Genomic DNA, 26,241 nt, shown 5'->3' on the forward strand with positions numbered 1-26,241 from the left:
GCAAGTCAGGCTGTGTTTGTGTCTGGTTTTCTTTTCTTACTGTGAGCTATGAAGGAACCTGAAAAAGTCACTACTTCCTGAAAAAGTCACTATTTCTTGAGGGGCAAATACACATTGACAATTATTTTCAATTAATGATACTAGATTGTTGAAGATAGGATAGAGGCAACTCTTAGTGTGTATTTGTTTTTAGAAAGGGGAAATTTACTTTGATATGATTTAGAGGTTCAGAACAGAATGGGATTAACAGTGTGCTTCAATCTTTGGTGAATCCACATTTCTATTACAACTGGTCAAGTACACTTTCAGACTTGATAGTTGTCATATAAAAATGGAATTTAAACTGAAGTTATTTTTGTTCATTATTAAGCAAGATGGATTGTTCAGCTGTTGGACTCAATATATAAGAAATCTAATCTCTGATTCCATTGAGAAGTGTCCAAGAGCTGCATTTTTGAGACCCAGTAATAGAATTTGAATCTATTTTTGAAGTGCACTTCAAAAACAAAACCACAAAAAAAAAAAAAGGACAGGAGAGGAAATGGCCAAAAGAATGACAGCCAAAAGAATGACAGGAGAGGAAATGGCCAAAAGAATGGCCCCACAATGACAGTGTGGGAAGAGCTTTTGGAGAGACTGAGCAAAGAATACAGAGGTGATGTCTTTGTGGCTCAGCAGTTTGTGTGGGAAAGGGGTCTGGTGGCCAATAGCTTTGTTAATCTTAATTTGATAAATACAGTGTCAGGAAGGTGGGGGTTGAGGATCAGATGAAGAATAAAATGCAGAACACTTGTTAGGGAGGATAATACCCCTCTGGTGGGGGGATGATCTGCCTCTGGACATTGTGGAACCTGCATCATTTTGAGCCTGTTAGCACTGCTGTCTCTAAATTCTCTTGCAGTTGCAGTTGCACTGTATTTTTAGAAAACTATTTGAAGCTTTTCTTGATCAACATGGTGGGAGGCCGGACCATTCTTTTTCATGCCACAAAACCTTTTTCTTCCCCAACAAACCCAGCTTTGCTTTCTTGCTTTCAAAGTTAGTGATGGCCCACAAATTCACAGAATTTCTTCAAGCTTTCCTGACACTCCATTCCTCTCTAAGCAGAGGAGTGGCTGAGCTTAACTTGGGATATCTCACCAGAGATGTCATCCTTCACATATGCTGGATAGCAACATTTAAAAATTATCTTGAAGTACAAATCAGATTAAAAGGACCATAAAGCTGGTGAGTTGGTTTCTCAATAGCAATGGAAGAGCAAAACATCTTCCAGAAAAACAGGACAATCTCTCCCTGCCATACACTTGCATCAAACCTTTGTTTCAAATTTCAGAGATCACCTTAGCAAAGGACTTTAATGTAGGATAGATCATTTCTTCTCAGCCTCTGGTTTGGAATGAGCTGTTGCAGCAGAAGAGATTGTGAGCAACAAATGTTAGAAGAACCCTTGGCATTTTTTTCAGTATTGCCAAACTGAAGTATTACTACATTAGGAATTCCCAAAACAACTGATGTATGTGAAAATAAGAAATATTGGGCAACTATGAGTGTAGATAATACTACCAGCTCTGTGAGTAGTCATCATCTTATTATGGGAAAGAACTATGATTTTTTTATTTTTGTATCTAAGGTGATTCAGCCTGGCATGGGTTGAATGTTTGGCTTGAGCACCTCTGCTGACACAGGGACTTTGCAGTTCTCAGCTATGACAGATATTTGCAATGTGCTGGCTCCTATTTATAAATGACTCCATTCACAAATTAGTATTAAATTTAGGGTTTTGGTAAATCATGAAGCATCTGGATGGGAGAAACCATCAATTTGTCATTGCTTTTAATTTATTTGATATTCGTCATTGCTTTTAATTTATTTGATATGAGGTTCTCCCAACCTGACTGCTATTAAAATGCATAGGGAAATGGTATTGCTTTCAAAAATTGGCTTGAATTGCTTACAAGTGTCCTTTGTTGGCAAGACCACAGTTCTTTTGGAGTTGCTTTTTGGATGTAGTAAGGGACTTTATGATCAAGGAAATCTGTCATATCCAACAAATCAATTTTGTTACTTGTTTTTGGTTCTTTCAGTTGCTGAACATTCCTAAAGGGGCATAGCAGATAGTTTGTAAAAGAAATGAAGGTATTCAGAAGAATTAATGAATTAAGTAGTTCTGTGTTGTCTTTTCTTTGAAACAAAGAGGCATTTCTGGGGGAGGATGGGATGTGTTATGTGCAGACTATATGCACTCAGATTGTTTTCCTTTGCCTGAGACTGCTGCCTAAGCTTTTCTTGTTCTGCCTGACAATACTTCTTTCACTTGATTCTTTCCAATTCATTGTTTGTGCTCTGATTTGGCTCATGGAAGTGCCAGTGGGTGGGTGTTGTATCCTGTTGCTTAGTCCAGATTGCAAGGATTTAGGTACCTGGCTTGTGTTGAAATATAAAGGAAGTGATCTGCATCTCTGACAGTCTCAGGCACATCTGTGACAGTAATGTAGAAATGCTGTATATTAACCAAACATGCCTGCTTGCAGTTCTATTTCTTGCTCATTTTCCCCACCCTAGCAGGAAAAATAACAAGTGCTTGTTTTCCTACTCTTTTTTATCATCAATCAGGAAAAATATATATGAATGTTGGCTGTGCTTAATGGGTGTTTGAGGGCTTGAAGGTATTTTTCAGCCTGATTTGTACATAGATATGTAGAAGTGCTTTATTGAGACCTTTGTTCATGGGAAGTTATGGAAGCCAAAGCAACAGAGCTTGTTTCAAGCCTGTGTTGCAATGCTTTAAATATCTAAGTACAACTATGCTACAGATGCTTATTGAGCTAGAGGAATGTGCTGTAGCTTTGATTGAAAAGGTAAAGATTTTTTTAGAATTTCCAGTTTCTGATGAATGGAAAGTGAGGAATTTTATGAATTTTATGAAATTTATTTTATGAATTCTATGAAGGTGTGATCCTTTATTTTGAAGGATCACACTTAACAAAATAAATAGCCTTGATCCTCAAAGTTCCTCTTTCCACATCTTTCCTTTTCCTTCCATTTAAATTTCCCCTTTGGGCATAATCAGGAAGTTCCTCTTTACTCAGATAATGAGAAAAACAATAGCAGAGTATAATCTGTAGTAATTATTTGTCAGAGCAAATGTTCATTTAAGATCCAATATCTGGGTTCTTTTTATTTTCCACTGTGTGTGGTTTAGCAATAAACTAAAACTTTCTCAGCTTGAGTAAAGAGCTTAGAGGAGACCTGCTTTACTTCAATACAGAAATGCTTTCTTCTGTATTAAATAAGAGTAAACAAATAAATAGTTTTAGATTGATTAACAATCTGCTGCTATTAAAATATGAAGTTTTGTAATGACAGTTTATACCAGTAATACAATCTAATAGCTTTTCACTATGGTATTTTATTTAGAAATGTTAGCTTTATTGTTCAAATTCTAACTTCCCTGTGTGTGCTGGTTTATTAACAGAGTCCTTATGAAAGTATATGTCTACAGAAGATTGTGTAAAAACTGCAATGCTTAATGTTTTCCTGCATATATGGAAGGAGAAAAGATTCCATATGCTGTCTAGAGAGAAACACTCATTTTTAATAACAGTACCACTTCTCAGTTGTATGGGTTGGTTCCCTTTCTTAAAGCTATTGTTGTGTCTGACTGATGAGAATTTATTGATGATAATTCCCCTGTCATCAGCAGTCACTTAAACTTGAATAATGTCTGTAGAGGCAGCCTTGATATGACACAGCAAATCACTCTGTGTGCAGTGTCTGAGCAGATTGTGGTTCCAGCAAGCCAAGCCAACCTTCCTGCTCCTGCCTGAGCTTCCCAAGAGCCAGATCCCAAATCTGACGGGCCAAGGGCATTCACAGGCTCTGCTGGCCCGTGGGAGTGTTCCCTGGCTGCTGTGAGCACGGGCATGGCTGTGTTTGCAGGGGTTAATAGATGGAATCTGATGCAATCCCTCCCACTTTTCCTAGCAGTTTTCATTAGACAAGTGCTCCATAGCAACAGTGAGATCACTGGAGACAGTATTTCATTGATTTCTGCCTCCCGCCCCCTTCCATTTTTGAGCCATTCTTATCACTGGAGTGCAGTTGGTGGAAAGACAGGGGGGTTTATGCAGAACACTTCTGTGGGCTTCTGTCTTGTAAATAATTTGGAAAGCAGGAATCCCTCACATCTTTTTTGTTTCATGTTTCACTATGTATTTAAAGAGAGATACAGGCTTAGGGGGCTGGATAACTGTACCTGCTGTAGCTGATGTTCTTAAGTATTCTTGCATTGTTTGCTGGTCTTCCAGGGAAAAGAATAATGTAGAGCAAGATCTGAAGGAGAAAGAAGATGCCATCAAGCAGAGGACAAGTGAGGTCCAGGTAAATAAACCACCAAATTTTGGTTCAGACATCTGATATTGCACCATGTGCTGTTTTAATGACAGTGGGATTTCTCAGTCTTTAGATCACGTCACTTATCCAGTAAAAAGAAAAAAATTGGTAGCCAAGAAAAATAATGTACTTTGAAGTGTATTTTAAATATAATTTTGGGTTTGTGTAGGTGTGTATATTTATATAAATGTGCTAGCTCCTATAGGATATATAGCATGCATGGGGTTTTAAATGAAAAATATTACAAAAGACTAGATTTTTCTTTCTTTTTTTTTAAGCAAGATTATCTACTGTGTAATTAAAACTAAAGAGGACACTGTAGCAGTGTAAATTGTTTAATAAACTTAAGTGGCTGAATTAAAAGGGCTTGTGTATCGGGCTGCTTCTTAAGAGGCACAGTAATTACCAGCTAGGGAGAAATGTTGCCTCAAATTAATTTTGCCTAATTTAAGTTAATTTTATAAAGAATCTGTTGATTTTTATTTGAAAGGATGATATTGAATTTCTTGAATATCTGAAAATCTAAATTTACAAGTGTTTTGCAGATGTTAAAATTATGCAGTCAGCATCAGTGTTTAGAGTGCTGACAGACTAGCCAAGCTCTGAATTAAATATTGCAAAGCAATATTTCAGTTACATTCTCAGTTGCTGTTAAAAAAAAAAAAGCTTCAGTGTGATATCTGACCATTTATATTTATTTCTAAATTTAATTTAAGAATCTATCATTTTCCATAATCTTTACTTAAGAGCAAATAATGCAAGATTTCAACATTTCAATTTGGGTCGGGCTGAAAAGGAGCTAATGTGTTACAAGAGTTGTGACTTTTGTGCAGGGTTATTTAATATCCTTGGAGTCTGGATGATAATTAATAGTGTGACCTTTGAGGAGATAATCAGATGCTGGCCTGTTGGTCGTGCTGGCAGCAGCTCCGGCAGCTGCAGGAATGCGTGTGGAAGTTGCCCATGCCTGAGCTCCACGGTCATTCCCCTCCCCACCCTGCAGATTCCCTTTTCCCACTGTTCACACAATTCTCAGGGGCATTCCTGGCTTTGCACACAGGATTATTTTGTTGGTGTCTTCTGGAACCTGTGTTGGCTCATGTGAGGGTTGAGTTTTCTGGTGCCTTTGCACAAAAGGTTTGTAAGCTTGATAAAAACCTTACCTTGAGTGTTCCAGTGTCATCCATGTGTGTTTGACAGGCAGCAGAGTCCCCTGAGTCTCTGCATCCTGAGCAGTGCTGCTGGGAGCAGCTGTCTCAGGTCTTTAACCTGTTAGTGGTCACACAAGCTATTGTTACATATAGTTACAGAGTTGTGTCAGTCTGCAGAGAAGGAACAATCTATTATGGGCTTGTCAGAAAAAGGAGAAACCTCCAGGATCAAACAGGAAATGGCTGCAGCATTTATTTAATCTGCTGGCCCTTTATCTTTTCTTATTCCTGGCTGGTGGAGGACCTGCATGTTTCAACAAACTTTCTAGAACTTCAGAGAATAATAGGACAGATAAAGCATATCTTTTCCTCATGCATTTTGTTTCTGGTTTTGTTCTAATGAGGACATTTCTGAAGATGGTCTAACAAAAAACCATTTTGCTCTAACCTGCCTCCTTGTTTCAAGCTGGTTTTGTGGCACGACATTTCAGGGTTTCTGATACCAGAATTCCTTCCACAGACCTGTGAGTAATCTCAAATAGAGCCATGGTCAGTGATCAATCAAACTGGTTTGTATAGCTGAAGGGGAAGAATGACAGACATTTTTGCTTCTATAAAATAATTTCAAAACCGTGTAAATAGGTACTAAAAAGCAAAGGCAGAAAAAGAGTTGTAAGGAAGATGTAGCATCTAGATGGGGTTTAATGTGCTTGTTAAAATATCAGCTCTTTAGTAGCAGAGACTAAAGGGTGTTTCCTCAAAGTTACATGCACTGAGTATCCCTCAGAATTGGATTTTCTTTTTCTCTATTGCAGTGCACCAATGCCATTAGAAAGTCAGCGAAGTTTTACTTTTCTGTCCTCTTGCAGGCTTGACATTTTCTATTACATGAATTGTCTTGGGAAGGACAGACAGGCAAACTATTAAATCCCTTGTCCATGGAAATATGGATTCCTAAACTTTTCCTTATCCTACACTTTATTGGCATGAAGAGTTACAATGATCAAAAATCTAATACAAGGATTGTTACCATCAGAATGGCACTTTGTAACACCTCAAGTATCTTAGGGGTTTTCATTTAAAATCTCATTTAGTGCTTGATCATTAAGATGCTGCTTCCATGCTGAAGGGTGTTCTTTGAAATTGAAGCTTAATTGGAGCTTGGTTTAATTCATGAAGAGGCATCTTTGAGTATGATAGCCAGTTTTGTGTGTTGTATCTATTGTAGCCTTTAATTCTGGAGATGTTAGGTGCATATGTAAACAAAAATCACCACAGGTTTTGGGTTTGGTTGGGCTTTTTTCCTTCTTTTCTCTTCTGGCAGCCATCAGGCTTAGTTAGGTCTCTTCAGTGCTTCTCTACTGCTGTGCCTAGGACAGAAAAAAGTGGAGATGATCTATATTTAGCTTGTGTGGATGTGAATTCTTGCTTCCTCTAGGAGAAAGGAGGCTGAAGTCTCTTTAAGCTGTTACTTTTTTCCTCCACTGCTTGTGTTAACTGTCAGCTGATCCTTGCTTTTCAAAGCCATGTGAAAATGAATGGATCAAGAGTGTCCCAATTATCCAAGTCAGTAGCTGCTCTGAGAGCTTTTTGTGTGCACACTGGTTTTTCTCTCCTGGGTTAGAAATAACCAGTATTTTTCCTAGTCTGACTGCTGTATACTGACATACTCTTCACTGAAATTCAGATTTGATTTGGGGGAGTTTTGGGGGGGGCTTTTTGTGGTTTGGTTTGGGAGATTTTTTTGCATGGTTTTGTGGTTGATTTTTAAGGTAAAACCATCTGTGATGTATCTTTGGGTAGCCCTCCAGTTGTCTTGAGGTTACCTAATTCCCCAGCATCTGACTGCTGCATCATATGCCTTTCTATTCCTATCTGGCTTTTTGTCCTCCTTATGTGGAGGTGTTAGCACACAACACATGGATAAACTGTCTCCCTCACCAAAAAGAACCCAAACAAAACACCCCTAGAAAAGGAGAGCAGGATTGTAGCTTAGAGCAGCACACAAATGTAAGATCTAATCAGAATTTCATGTCTGCTTGCTTTCTTATCCTCCCTAATTTTTTTTTCTCTCTGTTCATTTTTTATTGTTGTTGATTCTTCCTGAAATTGCTGTATTTTCTCAGAAAGGCTGCAATCTTCTCTTTTCATCTAATACTTTTCCTTTTGGATTAATCCTTTTTGATCTCCCTGTATTGTCTCTTCCTCCTGACTTTGACGATTCTTTCTTCTTCCTAAATTCTTTCCTTGACATGTTTTTCAGTGTTGCCTCTGCAGCTTGTTGAAGTATAGCCATTCCTGTTGCTCAGAAGTAAAGTAATTATTTTATGATGCTACTTAATGTACTTAAAACACATATTTGCTGCTCTTGCATAAATCAGAAGATTCCATATTGTTGTGTAGGAAATGTGCATTTTTTACCTGTACTGGTACATTGAAAATAACTTTTTGGCTGATCCTTGCAAAATTGGGGGCAGGAATGCCCTAGGAGGAATTGCGTTTGGGTTAATGGTCTTTCACCATGCTCCAAAAAACAATTCCTATCTTTGGCCATGTGTTTTTGAAGGGGGAAGGAGCAGAATAAAGGATTTCTATTATCACAAAATCCCAGAATGTTTTCGGTTGGAAGGAGCCTCAAAGCCCATCTCATTCCAGCCCCCTGTCATGGGCAGGGTCACCTCCCACTATCCCAGGTTGCTCCAAGCCCCATCCAACCTGGCCTTGGACACTTCAGAGATGGAGCAGGCACAGCTTCTGTGGGCAGCCTGTGCCAGGGGCTGCCCACCCTCACAGCAAAGATTGCTTACTAATGTCCCATCTAAATCTGCCCTCTGTCAGTGTGAAGCCATCCCCAGTGTCCTGTGACTCCATGTCCTGATAAAAAGTCCATTTCCAACTTTCTTGTGAGCCCTTTTTCATTCCTGGAAGGTGCTTTAAGGTCTCCCTGGAGCCTTCACTTCTCCAGGGTGAACAACCCCAGCTCTCTCAGCCTGTCTTGATAGCAGAGATGCTCCTGCCCTCTGACCATCTTCATGGACTCCTCTGGGCTCCCTCCAGCAGGTCCATGTTCTTGATAAGAAACTCAAACATAAAACTAAAGACACAGTGCTAAAGCACAGGACAGAGACACTGTAGCAGCCTGAATAAAGACAACTTTGAACTTCCAAATGAAAACCTGTCCTCTGTGTGAGGGACACAGTTCATCTGTGTGTTGGTGTATGATCTCAACACTTCAGTGAGATTTGTTGCACTGGAGAAGAGCAAAGGCAAACAAGCTGATTATTTTTATGTCATTGAATTAGAATCTCAGAGTACTTGCTTGTCTGGTATCCATGCAGGCTTCTGGAAGATAATTTGTTGATACTTTGAAATCTGGGTTAGCACTGCAGTTTGTACTGTGGAATTCAGTGGTTAAGGGGAGAGAGGGAACAAATGTCAAGCTGTGTGTTTTATTTCAGGATCTCCAGGATGAAGTAAAGAGGGAGAGCAGTAATCTGCAGAAGCTGCAAGCTCAGAAACAGGAAGCACAGGAAACCCTTAATGATCTTGATGAGCAGAAGGCCAAGTTGGAAGAACAACTTAATGACATCAGGCAGAAGTGTGCAGAGGAGGCCCATTTGGTAAGGTCTGGTGGCCAGTGCCCTTGGGAAGCATAAATGCCTTGTCTTGAAGAACTCAGCCTTGCAGAGTTCCAGTTGTAGGGGCAGGAAAAAAGCTTTAATGAATAAATAGCCTGAGTGTCAAGGTTTTGTGACCAACAGAGTATAGGAAATACATCACTTGCTTCAGTGTTCCTAATTTAGTGTCAGTGTGTCAACAAACATACTGAGATCTACTTGCACACAAATAAGGTTTAAAGCAGAAATGTCTGTATTGGTCAGAAAAACAGCTAAAATGCTCTGTTCTTATTGAGACCAATAGAGAATTAACTGTTTATTCAGGTATGATCTATAATCTCTGCAATAGCTATGAGATTTTTTTACTTTTTCCGGTCATAAATAATAGTATTTGGATGTGTTTGGAAATGTTGTGTGGGTTTTTGGTTGTGGGTTTTGGGGTTGGTTTTTTTTGACTTGAAATACTGTTCATGCTTTAGATTGCCATGCTGAAGGCTGAAATAACAAGCCAGGAATCAAAGATTTCAGCCTATGAAGATGAACTGACCAAAGCCCAAGAGGAGCTGAGTCGCCTGCAGCAAGAAACTGCAGAGCTTGAACATTGCATAGAGTCTGGGAAAGCACAGCTGGGACCTCTTCAGCAACATCTGCAGGATTCACAACAGGAAATCAATTCAGTAAGGCAGTGTGAAAGACCCACCCCCCAAAAATATTTTGAGCTGGAAACCTTTAGTGTGGTTTGCCTTAAGGGGAAGGCGTTGTTTCCTTTTTTCTTCACTGCTTGCTCATGTCTTTAGTTACTTACACATGTGTTCTGTGCTAGTAGTTGTTAGGATTTTTAGAGGCTGACTTAAGTCACTCAAAATTCTTCATGGTCTTTTATTAATTAAAGGGATTAATTTATTATAGTCCATAAATAATTTGTCATAATGTAATGAGTGAAAAATGGCTGATGCAGACTTAAATTCTCTGTGTCCAGTAGTTATTAAAGTTTTCATCCTCCATGGCATGGGGCATGCTCTCACTATTCTTTAATTGATGTGAAGTCAGTATAAAATTACTGATAGCATTTACTTAGTGCATTGTTGAGGTGGGAAGGTGAGGTGGATAGAAGAAGAAATTGGGTTGAGATGAGACCCTGAGAGGCAGAGAGCCCTGTGCTTTGAAGTGGCTGCTGTTGCATGAGCACTTTCAGTTCCTCTCTGTAATCAGGGATCTGTTATAACTTTGGTGATGCCTGAGCTTGCACACCCTTTCCTCATGGTTCTCCTTCCCTGTTGCCAGCTGTGTTATGTATTAGCCACTCACACTGGTACCAAGTTGAAAAGAAAAGGCAACCCTGAGGTCAGCCATTTCTAGGCTCCCTTTGAGCCCTAGAAATGGCTGACCTCAGGGTTGGTCATTTCACACAATTCACATTTGTAACTGGCTAACGAGTCTTACAACGTTCCTAAGTTCAAAATCTGGCTTTTAGTTTAGAAACTGAGAAGTAAACAAATGGATTTTTTCAGCATTTCATCAAGGTGGAGAGAAGGTTATACCACTACAGTGTTTTTATATGGCAAGAGTGCTAGCCATGAACACATACAAGACTGATAATATAAGTGGTTGTGCTTGACTGTAGTCTATTTTTTTACTGGGTTTTATAACAGTACTTCTGACTTTATGCTCTTGACTCCTAAATAAGGAACAGTAGGTGCTTTGGTGCTTTAGGCAAGATTGTCTAATAGCTGGTCTGAGGTCAGTTAACTTAAAAGATACCTGATGGTGTCTTTGCTGACACCCCAGTAACTCTATTAGGTCACTGACCTAGCAGAGTTCTATGGGATTTGGGCACCCAAATATCTGGACTAGGTTTATTCTTTTGCATAACCTGCCAGATCCAGTAATTCCTTCATAACTGGTTATAAATGTTTGCTGTAAGGCACTGCATTAAGCATATTGCTGAAATAGTAAAAGATGAATATAAGTGTCTGCTTAGGAAGATATACTGGCTTTTGTAGACTTCAGAAGTCATAGGAGTCATGGGAGTTCTGATAAAGCCTTTTTAATTTTGAGTTTAAGGAAATTGCAAATACATAATCTAGGAAAGAAACCCAAACCACACACACACACACAAACCTCAGTCCAAAATAAAAATAAGAAAAAATAAACCTAACCAAAACTCCTCAGCAAAACTAAACAAATAAAAAAAAACCCCTGAGACCTTTGCAACTTTTCTGATGAGTTTGAATAGCGACAAGTCTTGGTGTTGCCAGTGACAGAGTCTCTTCTTCCTTGGCAAAAGGTGTGTCCTTCAACCAGTCTGCACTTCTGCTAAATAGGTTTTCTGCTTATCTCTCAAATTTCACCCTTTGACTGACAGAACAGGTTTTTATTATATTTGCTTTTGAAAACAAGATTTTCAGGCATATATCACCCACCTTATATTTAGGAGGAGATGGCCATTTACTGGCTTCCATGTGCTGCCATACTGATGCTAATAATTTATTTCTGTTTACAGGTGCAGACAAAGCTTCTTGAGCTGAAAGAACTGGAAAATAACCAATTTGGCTGGCACTCTCAGCCCCATAGTACACTTGTTAATGGAACTGTGGATCATTCTAGTCTTAGCAACAGCAGCAGTGAAACTGCAAACCTTAATGAGAATGCTGAGAGGGAAAGTATAGCAGAAGAGGAACAAACAAACCGTGTGTCTCCAGTGAGTAGTGTTTTGCCTGCTTGATCACGATGCATTGCAGCTGTGAAGTTGGAATAAGTTAAGAATGTACCAAGATTGATTATGTTTTTAAACATTTGCACAACTGAAATTTCAGGGTGTTTTTCTGTAGGACTGATATGTTTCCACATATCTGAAAGTTCATAAGCAGAAAAGGAGGTAATTTTAGTTTGCCTGGAAAGTAGCAGTAACTTTTTTTTTCCCTGTATTTATTTCCAAAGCAAAATATCATAAATTGAATAGCAGACTTAACATTAAAGGAGAGCAGCTGTCTCCATTTGGTGCAATGAGAACAGAATAAGGAAAAGTACAGAAAATCTAAAACTGTCTTGCTTTAAATGTTCCTCCTTATGTCTCAGTAGGTTCGTGATTGATTTATTTTTTTAAAAACTTTTACAGGGTTTATGAAATACTAAAGTATGTGCTATAATAAGTATGAAGCTCTTGACGTATGCTTTTGTATATTGTGTGATTCTATTTAAAACTTAAAATTTTATTGTGCAGTCTTATATTTACTTATTTATGGTGAATTGCTTTTACCCTTGTACAGATAAGGAATAGTCCTGAAACAGCAGTCTCTGTAGGAGAAGAGAAAGAGACCCCAGCTGCAACTGTTACCAAAAAAGTGAGTTTATTCAGCTTTGGGGGAGGAAAAAATAGGTTAAAAAAATCCTGGTTAAACTGTTTCAGGCTTGCATGATGGTCATACAACAATAGAGGAATAATTGTCACTTCCTACTGGTTTTATTTAGTGTGATGTCTTGAAAACATCTCCTGTAGCAGGCAGGTTGTTGAACAATATTTTGGATCTCCATTGATGAATTATATAGAATTCTGGCTGTCTCTTTGCCTTAAGCTTTAAGAAACCACTGAATGGTAACAGGAGATGACATAACTGTTTTCCATCCTTGCAAGTCTTAAAAATTTGATGTGTTTGTCTCTGTCTGCATTGCCCAGGAAGATCCATTTGATGCTGAGTCTCATCCCTTGCCTGATCTAGTTTCTGAAGCCAGCTTAGAGTTCTTCCAGTCTGACCCTTTTGTTGGCAGTAAGTAAACATTTCTCTCTAAGTGCAGATTTACAGAAACAGGTCTTGTGTGAATGCATCAGACTCATCTTCACCTTAAGACTGCTCTTTATAGGATAAATCTGAAGATGTGTGGGTGACAGGAGCCCGAAGCCAATAGCATTACAGAAACAGAAGTGATAGAAATGAGAGTTCTGGGGTATTTCTCCTTCCTTCATCTGGACTTCCTAATGAGCTCTGAAAATTGCTCCTTTCCCTCATTGCTCCTCCTGAGGGCTTCTCTTCCCCATCCCCTCCACGCCTCTGCCCTGGTGGCATTTTGGCTGTAAAGGTGTGGGCAGGCTTGTGATGTGTGTGGTGTCAGTGATCTGATTGACAGCCCCAATCCACAAAGGGGTCAGCAGAGGGTTCTCTGGGCTCTGCTGTGGGGAGGGTGTGGGTGGTTCAGAATGAATGGCTGTGGCCTATTTCTGGGGAGTTTGGCTCTCAGAACAAGGTAATGTGGAGCTGCACCATCTGTTCATCTTGTGGAAGTGCTGGGCTTTATTTTAAGAACTTGCCATTGACGAATGATGTTGCTCTGCTCTTATTTTTTATGGAAGGAATGATCTGCCTATATGGAGCCAATAGGGAAAGGGGAGTTATTTTGAATTAACTGCTGAAGCAGATGTTTTCAGCCACATTAATATGATTTTACACCCTTGCAGATCAACATGGTCTGATCAATTTAGCTTGTATTGCTTTGAAAGGAAAATAAGCTAAATTTTTTTCAGATCACTTGGCTTCTGAAAGAATGTCAGTGCAGATTGAATATTTTATGAATAAATTAAACTAATTTAAAACAGTTGCAATGTCTCTATGTAGATACTGCTTGATTATTGTTTATATTGAAGTGATCTTATAGCAAGGCTTTTCTTTCAGAAGAGAAAAGGTCTGTCTGTTAAGAACCAAACTTTTGGGGGTAGATACCCACAGCTAAGAGACAGGATATCTGTCTCTCAGATGAACATGAGAAAGCAGAAATGAGTTGGGATCATGCATCCAGTACTGAAGTGAACACTTAGGAGCTGCCATCCACAGTGTCTGTGGCAATTAAACAAACCTGGGACTCATCTCAGTAGCTGGCCTGGATTACTGCAGTGGTAATACTGCAGAATGTGGGTGTTTGTGGACAACAGCCAACGGAAATGCAGCTTGGAGATGGCTGATTCTCTGTGTGTTTCATGATGGTAATAAGCTCTTTAATGAATATTTGCTTTTCTTTTGAACAGATGATCCCTTCAAAGATGACCCTTTTGGAAAAATTGGTAAGTAACTTTATAACTCATAATGGTTTTGTTTTTCTAGATGGTTCTTGCTAGTGGGGAAAATTGTCACCACTTTCAGAGAAAAAAAGTAGGTGGAAATGCCACAAAAAGTTGTGATAGAATATATGTGACATTAGCACCTGGCCACTTATGTAAAAGCTTTTCAGAGAAGTCCAGTGCCAGTGAATTTTGCTCTTGTTGGAAGTTCCTTAGCTGGGATTTAAGTATGTGAAAGTGATGAACAGAAGATCCCAAACACTTGCTGCCTGTTTTATTTGCAAAGTATTGGAACTGTGCTCTTTTAAGGGCTCTTAACATACCAACTTCCTTTAGAATCAAGTATTGAACAGGTGGGAAGTCTCTGTTTAGGTCAACTGTATAGGCAATGTCATTGAATTGTTTGCTTGGTCCTGAGTGAAGTTACTGGTGGCAAAAAAGCCAAATAACCAGTGGGAAAGCAACAGTTAAATAGGGTAGAGCACCAAGTGTCAAATAAGAAACATCAGTTGGGCTTGGGAAGTGCCAGGAGAGTTCTTAGGAGCGTTAGGTTTTGTAAAATGCTTCATTTTTAGGGACTTGGTTAAAGAACCTGTATGCTGAGATGATTCTGGAACTGCTGTTTCCATGATGTGCAGAAAACGTTGCCTTGTCTGATGTTTTGAATCACAGAATACAAATTATTCACAGGCAGATTTCCTACTTCAAAGCTTCTTGGCCTTAAATGTGTCACTTTGCAGCAGTATGAGAAAAGGTGATACATTGTTTAGTTTTTAAGATATCAGCTAAGTAAAGCAAGCAGAAATATTGGGGAGATGTTTACTTTTTAGATCCCTTTGGTGGTGATCCCTTCAAAGGCTCAGACCCTTTTGCAGCTGACTCTTTCTTCAAACAATCCTCCACCGACCCTTTTGTGACTGCTGGCACTGATCCATTTAGTTCTGCAGACAACAGTAATAATACCACAGTAAGTCTGGTGTCACACCTTTTACTGCTTTCTCTATGTGATTTGGACAAAATAACCTGGTTTGTACATTTAGACATGCTTTAAAAAATTGATATTCAGAAATCATATAGAGATTACCTCTGATCCCCTGGCTCTGTCTTGTCTTTTTGTGTCCTATTTTCTAGAAATAGTCACAGATGAAATAGAAGTAAAAATAAAAACATTTTTAAAGTATTTAATTGTGGATCTTCATTGCTCCACAGCTAAGAGCATTTGACAGTAATGACTTAAGCTCTGTCATTATTTAACAATGACTTAAGCTCTGTTAAGCTTTAGAGCTTTCCAAAAACTTTCTTAGTTGGTGGAACATAATAAATGGAAATAAAGTCAGGATCAACCTCATCAGGTTATGCTCAGACACTTGATTTTTGCCTCCACACACTATAGGGGCAAGAACTATGTGCTGTATTTTATCTGAAATCTGATGTGGTGTGTGGGGTTTCCCCTCAGAAAAGTCAGATTTTTATATAGGTATATGTTTAGGTTTTGGTCTGATTTGTTTTGTTTTTTTAATAAGAATCACCAAAGGTCTCTTCTAACGTGGAGATGCCTACTGAATGTCCCTCTTTCAGGGGTACTTCAGTCTAGCTTTTAGCTCACATTATAAATGAGCAGTGACTGAATACTCTTGAGCTTTTAATAAGCTGGAGGTGGGCATAAAACTCTCTCTGGTATATAGAACTTGTTGAATATGTAATATTTAAAGCTGATAGACAAACAATTGAAGCAGCTGAAATTCTTCATGCCATTAACTTTGTCTCCATTCTTTTGCCATCTCCTTTCGTTTTCAATGCTGCTTCTGTTCATGCCTCACTTCCAGCTTTGTGTAAAACATAAAACATGCATAGACATAAATAAAACTCAGATACATGTGGAATAAGAAGCAAGTTAAGTGGCTGTAGAATGTTCCTGGGGTGGACCCACAGCAGCCAAGAGTGAGAAATCAGTGCACCTGGCAGTGGTGGTCCTGCCCTTGCCCATGGTGTGCACATTGTGCAGATCTCAAGGTCCTGTTACACACCACAGCCTCCACCTCCAGCCTTAAAAACTAGATTTCTACAATTTGTAGTACTTAGCACACTATCCTTTTCAAAGTCGTGGTATTCTGATGTAATCAGCTCTTGGTCTTATTACAGTCCAAAGGAAGAAAAAAACCAGGAAGGTCAGAGCTGTGGTGTGGGATTAGCAGTGGATTCTTGAGATCTGTACTTCAGAACTGAAGTTATACATTCATCCTAAATGCTTTTCCACACCTCTCTGGAGTGTCAAAATCTTAGATCTCCTTGAAGATGGCTCTGGTTGTAGAAATCTGAGACCAAAATGAGCAGTAGATATTGTTGACTGTTGCATTAGCTGTTACCAAGTATGTTGTACATATTGTACCTTTTTTCCATCCTTTCAAAATATTAATCAAACAGAGAGGAAGAGTTTCTATTAATAGGCTTGTTTACTGATGCTGATAAAAGCTATTTCCAGAATGTGTTATCTTACAACTTCTAAACTAAAATAAATGGTGACTGTATTCTTAGATTGAAGAATCTTTTAAGCTGAAAACAAATTTCCCTCCAAAGCAATATTTTATTTTAGACAGAGATATCAAAGAAGAATGATCCTTTTGCTCCTGGTGGAACCACTGTCACTACATCAAATGATCTAGGTAAAAGTAGATTGTAATATCAAGCTTCTTGGGTTTTATTTTTGCTTTTGCTTGCTTTTGTTTCTAGGCTTTTAACTGAATTTGCAACAGGGCATTATATGGATTTCCCTTGTGTTCTGAATTTTCCCAAAAGTGTGACATAAGGTACCTGTTTTCATGGGGGATGTTTATAACCCAAAACTGACTTTATCTGCAGTATGTATCACTGAAGACTGATTCCACAAAAACTGTTCCTCTGCTTTACTAAAACTGGGGCAGTTCCTGATCTAAGTGTTTGGGCTGTTTGGATGGTCTGTACTGCTTCCCAGTGGGGTTGTTTTCAGGGATTTCATGTTGCTGTGTAAGTAACATCAGGATAGCTCTGCACCACAAGAGTAGATGTGGAATGCAGTAACTCCTCCACTGAGATTTTTTTACTGCTCAAGTTTGCTCCATCTGTGACCCTCTCTCATCTGAGGGCTAAAGATGTTTTAGGGAAGGCTCTTAACTCCTCTTTTCCTAAACTGCACTTGCAAGTGATAATCCAAAACAGGAGTCAATGTGTGATTTTGTATTGTAAACCTACTAATTTTAGTTCTAGGGAAAAATGGTGTTTTTTAGAGATGCAGAAATGAGTATGGCATGTCCTTCTCTACTGTACTGCAGTTTTTACATATTTTAGGCACATGGGAATGAAAAGGTACTGTTGAATTAGACTGGGATGATGAGGTTCAGGTATTTGATTCCACAAGTGGGTCTGCAGTCAGAAAAGAGCTCTGGTTCATGTTCATATATACACATATATATATTTACACACGTAAATTTATATATATATATATATGTCTGTATATGTATAGGTGTATGCACACAAAAAGCACCTCTGTGTGTATACATACATGTATCTTGGTAGAACATTTCCAGTAGTATGGTTATTTGGTACTTTCGGTGGAATTTAAATTGTTTTGATGTAGGAAAACTTACCAGTATTTCTTTTGAATTAATTCCTTCAGATTTATTGTTCTTAATTGGAAGTTGACACTTAGAATATTTGAAAAAGTTTCTTAATAATTTGAAATGCTCACCACATAAAATACTTCACTTGAATTACTTGAAGTTGCAAAATATGTAATAGTTTCTATTTAGTAATAAGAGTAGTGGGAATTTTTCTTTTCAGTCTTTTATATTTAACTTTTAATCTTATTCTTGGCTTGATTTGTGTATTTAGCTACAGACCCCTTTGCCTCACTGTTTGGAAGTGAATCTTTTGAAGGTGGCTTTGCTGACTTCAGCACACTGTCCAAGGTAATGTGGAGCTGCTGCTACTCACAGAAAATGCATGAAACTGCAGTGACAAGGCAAAGCATACTCAGTTTCATTACAGTTTTGCCACTACTAAACATTTATAATGGCTGATTTGCTTGAAAAAGAGGTCTTGATAGCAAATTGTCCTGAAATTCTGTGAAGAATGCAGTGTAATCTTTTCGGCTTGATAAGTATTTTCTCTCTATTTCCAGTGATGCTATAATTTATTTATTTATTTGTAAATTTGCTGATTTTAGCAGCAAAAGTATTACTTCTGCATGTTTAACTGCTTTCAACTTTATAGTGCTGTGCACAGTAACCATTCCTGATTTTTCTTTCTGTTCAATCTTCTGGAGTATGTGGATATGTGTAAAAACAAACAAAAGTATTTTCTTTAGTCTTAGTCCAAACTTCTAGTTGTGATTTAATATTGTATCATTGAAGAGAATGTCTGGTAGCACTGCACTGAAAATGTGTGTGTTGCTGTTTTGTTTTTTGAAGGCCAACAACGAGGATCCCTTTAGCTCTTCCACATCAGGCTCTGTCAGCAGTGTCACCATAACTAAAAACTTGTTTGAGGAAGCACCAGCTAAAAATGAGGATGTTCCTCCTGCACTGCCCCCTAAGACAGGAACTCCCACCAGGCCCTGTCCACCACCACCTGGTAAGAGCTGACCCTGAGATGTGCTCACAATCAGCTGCTTCATGTTGGCAGAGGGACAGGAATCACGAGGGGAGGGCAAAGGGTCTCAGTTTAAAATAAACGAGCAAGATGTGAAACAAGTCCATTCCTGATCATTTCCTCAAAGTTTTGCATGGTGTTTGGGATCGGAGTTTGAAGACACAAAGGATTTAGAAAACAGGAAAAAAGACTTGTTACAAGTGTGTGCAAGAACACAGCATAGCTGCAAGTTAAATAGTTGCTAATGTGCTACACTGTGAATCTTAAATTATGCTTAAAGTGAGAATTTACTGTGCTTTGTATGTTGCAAACACAGATGGGTTTAATGGAAAATGAATTAAATAGGGTTAAAGAACTGGCTTAGATTTTCAGGTTAACTTTTTCTAGGTGGCCTTGCCAGAGGTCTGTAGCAGTAACAGTAATAAAGCCAAGTTCCCTGGGCTGTTTTCCCCTCAGTGATAGTGGAGTTTCTGGGATGTTCCATGGCACAAACCACTCTACTTTCCAGAAAAGGCCATGATTATCATGCATAACAACACCTTCTTGTGCTTGCAACAAGGCCATATTACAACAGGCTCCTCACTCTCAGTTTGGTTTTGCAAATATAGAAGAATATATTTCTAGTATTCCTTTAAAAATTTCTGTCCTCTGTTTCATTGTCTTTAAAAATTCTACTGCATCATTTGTTTCACTGTTACACTAAGTGGATGAGTCTTAAGGTGTTTTGAGAAACTGGCATGAAAGTTAAATGTGTATTCATCTTTTCCTCAAAAGAAGGGGAGCACAGTAGATACAGGAGTGCTCATACAGAAGTTTAAACTCATCTGTTTGATTTTTAATGTTGGTGTGAGATCTGGTTCATGCTAATGCCTTGCAAGTCATCATTTCCATTGTAAATAATATTAAAACAGCTGACATGGCAAGTGGTGATAATTTGAATGTTTGATGTTGGTCCTTATTTAAACATAAAAAGGATTTCTGACTTGATTGTATGGGAGTGGCTGTGACGTGGTGCACTTTTGGAAGGCAAGCTTGTAGGGGTGGAGCAGCAGCTTCCTCAGCAACAGATAATTGTGAAAAAATAGGTGGTTTTGATATGCACACTAAAAATGTGATTATCTTGATAAACATTCCCAATTAATTATTTTCCTAATGGAAATAAAATCTGAGGTACTTACATTTAATTATTTCTAATTACTTCCTTGGTTTGATTTGAAACAATGGAATGCTTTTTCAATGAAATACCCAAAAATCTTTCTTGTAGTTCTTCTCTCTGCTGGAAAGTGTGTAGAAGGGCTGATGCCTCTGAATTCTGTTGCTTCTCTAGATACTGATAAACATTCCCATTTTTTGATTTTGGGGAAGATTTGGTGATTGTGTATTTTGTATTCTTACAATTATTAACCCTTCCCATGCAGAAATAAAATTCCCTGGTTGTCATTTGGAGATGCTTCTCCCACATTTTTCAAGAAATAGGCAGGCATTAATTGTGAGTAACAGAACTGTAAAATCACAGAATGATTTGGGTTATAAGGGACCTTAAAGGTCATTCAGTTCCAAGCCCCTGCCACAGGCAGGGACACCTTTCTCCAGAGCAGGTTGCTCAAAGTCCCATCCAGGCTGGCCTTGAATACTTCCAGGGATGGGGGAGCACAATATCATCAGTGATACTGATGATAGAACATCATCAGTGAGAGAGACAGCAGGGTTAGCTGGGAAGTGTCTAAGTAAATAATATGTTTCCCAGGGGATGTTCTCCAAATCTCTAAATCATTGCCACATGAGAATCTCTTTTCCTCTTATGAAGTAATTTTAGGTTAATTTTCAAAAATTTTATATGAAATCATAAGCACCTTTGTTCAATTCTGTAGTTTTAATCTTAAATGGAAACAGAAGCAAGTTCTAAAATACAGCCACTGCAAGTGTGGAACCACTTGCAGAACCTGGTAGCAGAATTCAGGAAACTGCACTGAAACCTCTTGTGTAAACAGTAACCTACAGAGGGAGTGGAGGGGTGAAATTCAGCTCAGCTCTTCTTGGAAGTAATTGGGTTAATGTCCTCAATGGTGTTGAAAGTTGACTGGGGTTAAGCTGAAAAAACCCCAACAGAATAAGTGGGGGTTTGTCCCTGATTCTGTTTTTTTGCAGCTTCTTAGGCAAGAATTAACAAAGCAGCTCAGCCTGTGATTGCTTGTTATCATACTCCTTGTTTTAAACTGCAGAAATTCCTGGTCTTAGCTTAGGGAGAGGACCATAGTGTTTTGAAAACTTATAAATGTAATGTATTTCTGCTCTCTGAATAAATTGTGCTAACTTGATCCAAAGAAATAATAAAAGAGCCTTGCTGGAATGATCAAAGACAGCTGATAACCAGAAAACAATACTGTGCTGACAGAATAGGTGTTCAAAACTGTTAGAAATTCTCTTTCCAAAACAGTTAATAAACTGTGTTCCTGACTCATTAACATACATGTGTTCCTTTTTACCTGATTACCCTTTCAGAAAGTGTGGGCTGTACCCTCATTTTTTAAATTGGCAACCCTTCCCCTGAAACTACAGCTCCACTAGTTTGTGGGAAGTGGTTGCATTCTAAGTAGCTTTTGAATGGGTTTTTTTTTTACTAGTTTTGGCATGTTATTACCTGCTATCTGAAATTCATTTTAAATTCATTTTAATCTAAGGGAAAAGACCTATCAATCAAATAGACTCTTCAGATTCCTTTAAGTCGAGCGACCCATTTCAGCCTTTCCCCACCCCAGACATTCCCAAAGAACAAGAAGCAGATCTATTCTGTGATCCATTTGCTCCCACCAGCATCAGTAAAGAGGCTGACCCCAACAATTTTGCAAACTTCAGTACTGTGAGTAAACGCTTTTTACATTTGTTTCAGTTAACGGCAGCTTTGAAATGTTCACACTGAAGTCTTCAGTCTAATTTAAATTATTAAAACATATCCCATGTACACAAGGGATATTGCTTCCAGTTAAAACAGTGTTTGCATTTAGTTTACAGCTGAGGCTGTCCTAAAACAAAATGCTACAAAATGTTGTAGTTAACGTTTAAATTGCATTGGTTTTATGCCTTTTTTCATAGAGATCTTCTAGCTTTTAGAGGAGAGGATTTCAAAAATATCTATGTTCTAGGGATTATTCATTTTATCAATGTGTGCAGCAGATTTAAATTACAAACCTATAACAAGCACACTGTTAACTACCCAATTAAAAAAAAAACCAAAATGTCATTTTAATTTAACTGCCACTGAACTGTGGTCATAATTTTAATGTACTGAAATACTGATAAACAGCCTCATAACAGTGTATGTTAATGAAATATAATTTGATGAGTTTTGAATGGTTAGTAAATTCCAGACTTATGCACAATGAAGTAAAGTAGTAAGTGTCTCTTTATAACCAGAATTCATTTCATAGAAGTCGTGGTGTCCAAGCAGTAGAAGCAAATCTAAAGGTTTGTGCATACCTATATATTATTTTTTTTCTTTTGAGCTTTTGCAAGTATAAGTTTTGAAAGGCATCGTCTCACTTTCAATCCTGTTAAATGCAATTTGCATTTACAGTATCTTGACCATACTGCTCTCTCTGTTCAGGCCTAATAAGCTACATGCTTGATTGAAGTAAACTAAGGATTGTCAGGCTCTCAAAGTAGACTTGCACTGGTTGGTGTGTCTTGGAGCATGGTAACTTCTGAAATGTGGTTATCCATCTGTGGCAGTGGTTAGGGAGACTGAGAAGCCACTTTGAGAGGAGTGGCAAAAATTTTTTATTATCTTTGTGAAGGAAATAGTGTTATTTTCCAGCTGCAGTTACTAAAAATACTGAGTGCACCATGGAGAAAACTCAGGTGTTTCTGCTTTTATTTCCCCAGGATGTAGCTCAAAGCAGATCCCTGGAGTCTCTAACCTCTAACCCTTTCAGTTAATGCTGGGACATCCATGAGGACAAGGGCTTCACCTACCTCTTAATTTTTCTGCATGTTTGCTAGGAAGAAACTTTAGCACAATCTTTTGTGTTTTATTTAAGATAATACCCTTAGCTGTCTCTGATTTATAATCATTGTACCAGAGGTATTTAGTTCACAATCAGTTCTCACCAATATACATGGAAATAATCTGTTATTTTTCCCCCTCTAATATCATGCTGACCTTTCTCTGTATTACTACCAGCTTTCTAACTCTACAGTTACCCTTATCATTTTGCTGCTTCTTGGCAGCAATATTTGTCATCTACACATTCAGAAACAGTCAATCTAGAGCTAAATTTTTGCAGTCATTTTCACCTGGAAAAGTCATCCCTAATGAAATCAGGATAAATCAGGACGGCGTACAGTGTGAATAGGAGTGTGCTTTGCAAAATGTTCTCCTGATTTATTCAAAGGTTTTCTTGTATGGACTGGTATTTAACCAAATAAAACTGTATTTAAATTATAGCACTTTCTGCTCAGTAACATTTTAGAAACTTAATACTGAAGTTTGAAACATGGCATATTTCATTAAAATACATCCTTTTGATGGCTTCAGTGCACTTCTTAGTAGTTAAACCTCAGACTAATCCAATTTAGTCTATTACAACTACAAAACAAGTAATATTTGAAGACTAGAATATCTATAACTATTGAAAAACTAATTGTCCCTTAAACTGACTGTTTGGACAGTAATAATTATCACTGTATTATTAATCTGGCTTATTTTGTCTTTTAAACTTGCAGTATTCTACTGAGGAAGACATGATTGAATGGGCTAAGAGAGAAAGTGAGAGAGAAGAAAAAGAAAGATTGGCAAGACTAAAACAGCAAGAGCAAGAAGACTTGGAACTGGCTATTGCACTCAGTAAATCTGAAATATCAGAAGCATGAAGTTTAGAATAAGATTTATCTGATGTAAACTGTTTTGTCCCTTTTCCTGAGTACCTAACCTATTTAAATGTTAATCAGAAAATGCATATATACAAGAAACTATGAAAGGTTTTAAATTTCTGAAAGTGATGTGAATGTTTCTGCTAAATTTAATCCTTTTGGTTATTGTTTGAATAATTGTTAAGTTTAGCATTCAGTTTCTCTCAAGTTTTCAGGAGAGCAAAGCTACTTTTCCCAGCTGAAAGCAAATCAGTTTATAAAATGCAGTTAGAGAGATTGGGGTTTGACTGTAATCTATCAGCAGTTGGTAATTGAGCATAAAGTGAACACAGCAATTATTCTGTCATGGCTGACTGTCTCCCATCAAGCAGTTAGTCACTGGAAACCTTTTATTCTTCTGAAGGGGTTTTAGTAATGCCAGAGTTGGAGAGTGCTTTATTTTATATGTATGCATATAGATTCTTTTTCTCCTCATTGAAGATTTTATGTTGGGTTTAACATAATCTTCATGAAGTCTCCATCAGAAAGAGTATGTCTTTCTGAAACCTTTGTTGCTTTTCCTGCATGATCATAGGTTTTAAGACAGACCTGTTATTTTGTTTTATAAAGCAATTAAACTGAAAATTCATGTGCATTTGCTGTTGGCTAAGGTGACTGTCAAATTGTGAGACCCCACTGCTATTTGAGCCACATTTGCCTGTGAAATATGCAGCTGAACTGGCAAGTTAATGAGTTCCATTTGAAATAGGATTGAAAATAGAAAGAAAAAACAGGTAGTCTGATTTCTATTTTTTTTAACCACAGTTGTTTTCTGTATATGTAATTTATTGAATGCCAACTGATAGTTGCACCTTAAACTGAATGATTTCTGAATGGTCACTGAGTCAGAGTAGGATTGATAGAATTTTAATGAAAATAACTTAATGAAAATAACTTATTGTTCATTTTGAATGAATTCTATTTGGAAAATCAGTTTCATTAAAATAATTCCAAAACCAATAATCTTGTACCCTATCTAAGAAAAATGGATGGCAGCAGCATAAACATCTAGAAGGGGGTTTTTTTCTTGCACTTTTAACTTGTGGTATTTCTTTTGAGGAAATTGAAGTGTTTCAACACAAAGCACTGGGGCAAAGGGGGAGAACTCAGCCACACTTCAGTATATTTAAGCTCTTCCCATTACCTGTCAATGCTGCTGTTGCATGAGTTTGAGGGTTTTCAATTTTTCAAGAAAAAATGAGTAACTTGACTGGGATGGTTTTTCTTTTGCACTGGGAGATGAGCATTTAAACACCTGCTCAAAAAAAAAAGTAACTTAAAATTTTGCAAGTATTAAATAGTTATAACTTATCTTATACATCTTTGTAATGAGTGTACACTAATCTTGCAAATCATATGCTTAACTGGATTACATAGTTTCTTATCTTTTGTTAAAAATGTATACTCAGTGGACCAACACAATATTATATGTATATATTATATATATATTCCTGCTTTCCTTTATGGGATTTAAAGTTTTGAGTCATTTGATGTTACATTTCATGTTACTGACTCTGACTATAGGACTTTTACTCAGACTACCAACAAACCACTGCTGTGAGCTAAATGGCATTACTTTATGAAGTTTTAACTGTTTGTTTTGTTGGTTTTTTTTTTAAACAACCTGTTCAGGTGGGATTAGCCTCTATTTATAGACTCCCCTTTTGTTTAAAAATTCTAACAATAGCCTGTAATTATGAAGAAATAAAGTTTAAGTACATAAATGTGAACTGTTTGCCTGTTTTTTTCAAGAGGGTGCTGTGAGATGCAAAGCCTTGTGTGCATGTATTGCAGTGTGAGGTGTCCTGACTGCAGCCTGGTGTCTGTGGCCTTTGCCACCGTGCACACCTGCCAGGGTCACCCTCACAGGAATAGGATCCAGTGGCACAATTGTGTTGTCTTGTGTTATTTCCCCAGTAACTTCTCAACAGTTTCATTCACCTACCTAAGTTTAAATTGGCTGTTTCAGAATTTGAATATTTAGTAAATTTATGACTTCAGTTTCATGAAGTTTTATGAGTGTTTAATTATGCTTTAGCCTGAATCTTCTACGTCATTGTGTACAGGGATGTGCAACTTCATGGTCTTGTGTTTGCAATACTGACAGATGGTAATTTAGGTGATACCAGATTTAGATAGCAGAGGGTAAGATTGGGAAAGTAACGTAATTGTTCAAAATATTGGCAACTAAAGTCCTATGTTTTCTTATGGAATTCTGTATCATGTCAGTGAATACTCTTGAATTTAATTCCATTGTTAACCAGAGTGAACATGAAGATTGGCTTTCAGATGCATCATTTTTTTCTTATAAGAAGGAAGAGAACAGTGATTTTTCCCTAATGAAAAATCTTTTTTGATCTTTTGTGGTCGGCAGAGTGGAGTTTAGTTGCCCATGTTAATGTTACTGAACTCTTGAATTCTCTGCAGAATTGTGTTTGCAGGGACCTCTGAAGCTTAAATTAGAAAAGGTGCAGAAGTAAAGAGGAAGGGAGGGAAG

The 26,241-nt window shown here is 37.8% G+C and overlaps 1 protein-coding gene across 1 annotated transcript in view; it reads left to right on the forward strand.

The window, feature by feature from the left end:
* EPS15 (epidermal growth factor receptor pathway substrate 15) overlaps positions 1-25,474 on the forward strand; it is a 47,847-nt gene extending 22,373 nt beyond the window's left edge. The window contains 13 exon segments of the mRNA XM_066556165.1: positions 4,308-4,380; positions 9,002-9,163; positions 9,640-9,837; positions 11,664-11,861; positions 12,430-12,504; positions 12,837-12,927; positions 14,178-14,213; positions 15,041-15,177; positions 16,804-16,873; positions 18,078-18,154; positions 18,656-18,818; positions 21,518-21,696; positions 23,559-25,474. Of these exon segments, the coding sequence (XP_066412262.1) occupies positions 4,308-4,380; positions 9,002-9,163; positions 9,640-9,837; positions 11,664-11,861; positions 12,430-12,504; positions 12,837-12,927; positions 14,178-14,213; positions 15,041-15,177; positions 16,804-16,873; positions 18,078-18,154; positions 18,656-18,818; positions 21,518-21,696; positions 23,559-23,705 (1,606 nt within the window). The 3' untranslated portion in view covers positions 23,706-25,474.
* Positions 25,475-26,241: the final 767 nt, after the last annotated feature.

Source organism: Molothrus aeneus, chromosome 9 (assembly GCF_037042795.1).
Source record: "Molothrus aeneus isolate 106 chromosome 9, BPBGC_Maene_1.0, whole genome shotgun sequence".
Classification (NCBI taxonomy): Eukaryota; Metazoa; Chordata; class Aves; order Passeriformes; family Icteridae; genus Molothrus; species Molothrus aeneus.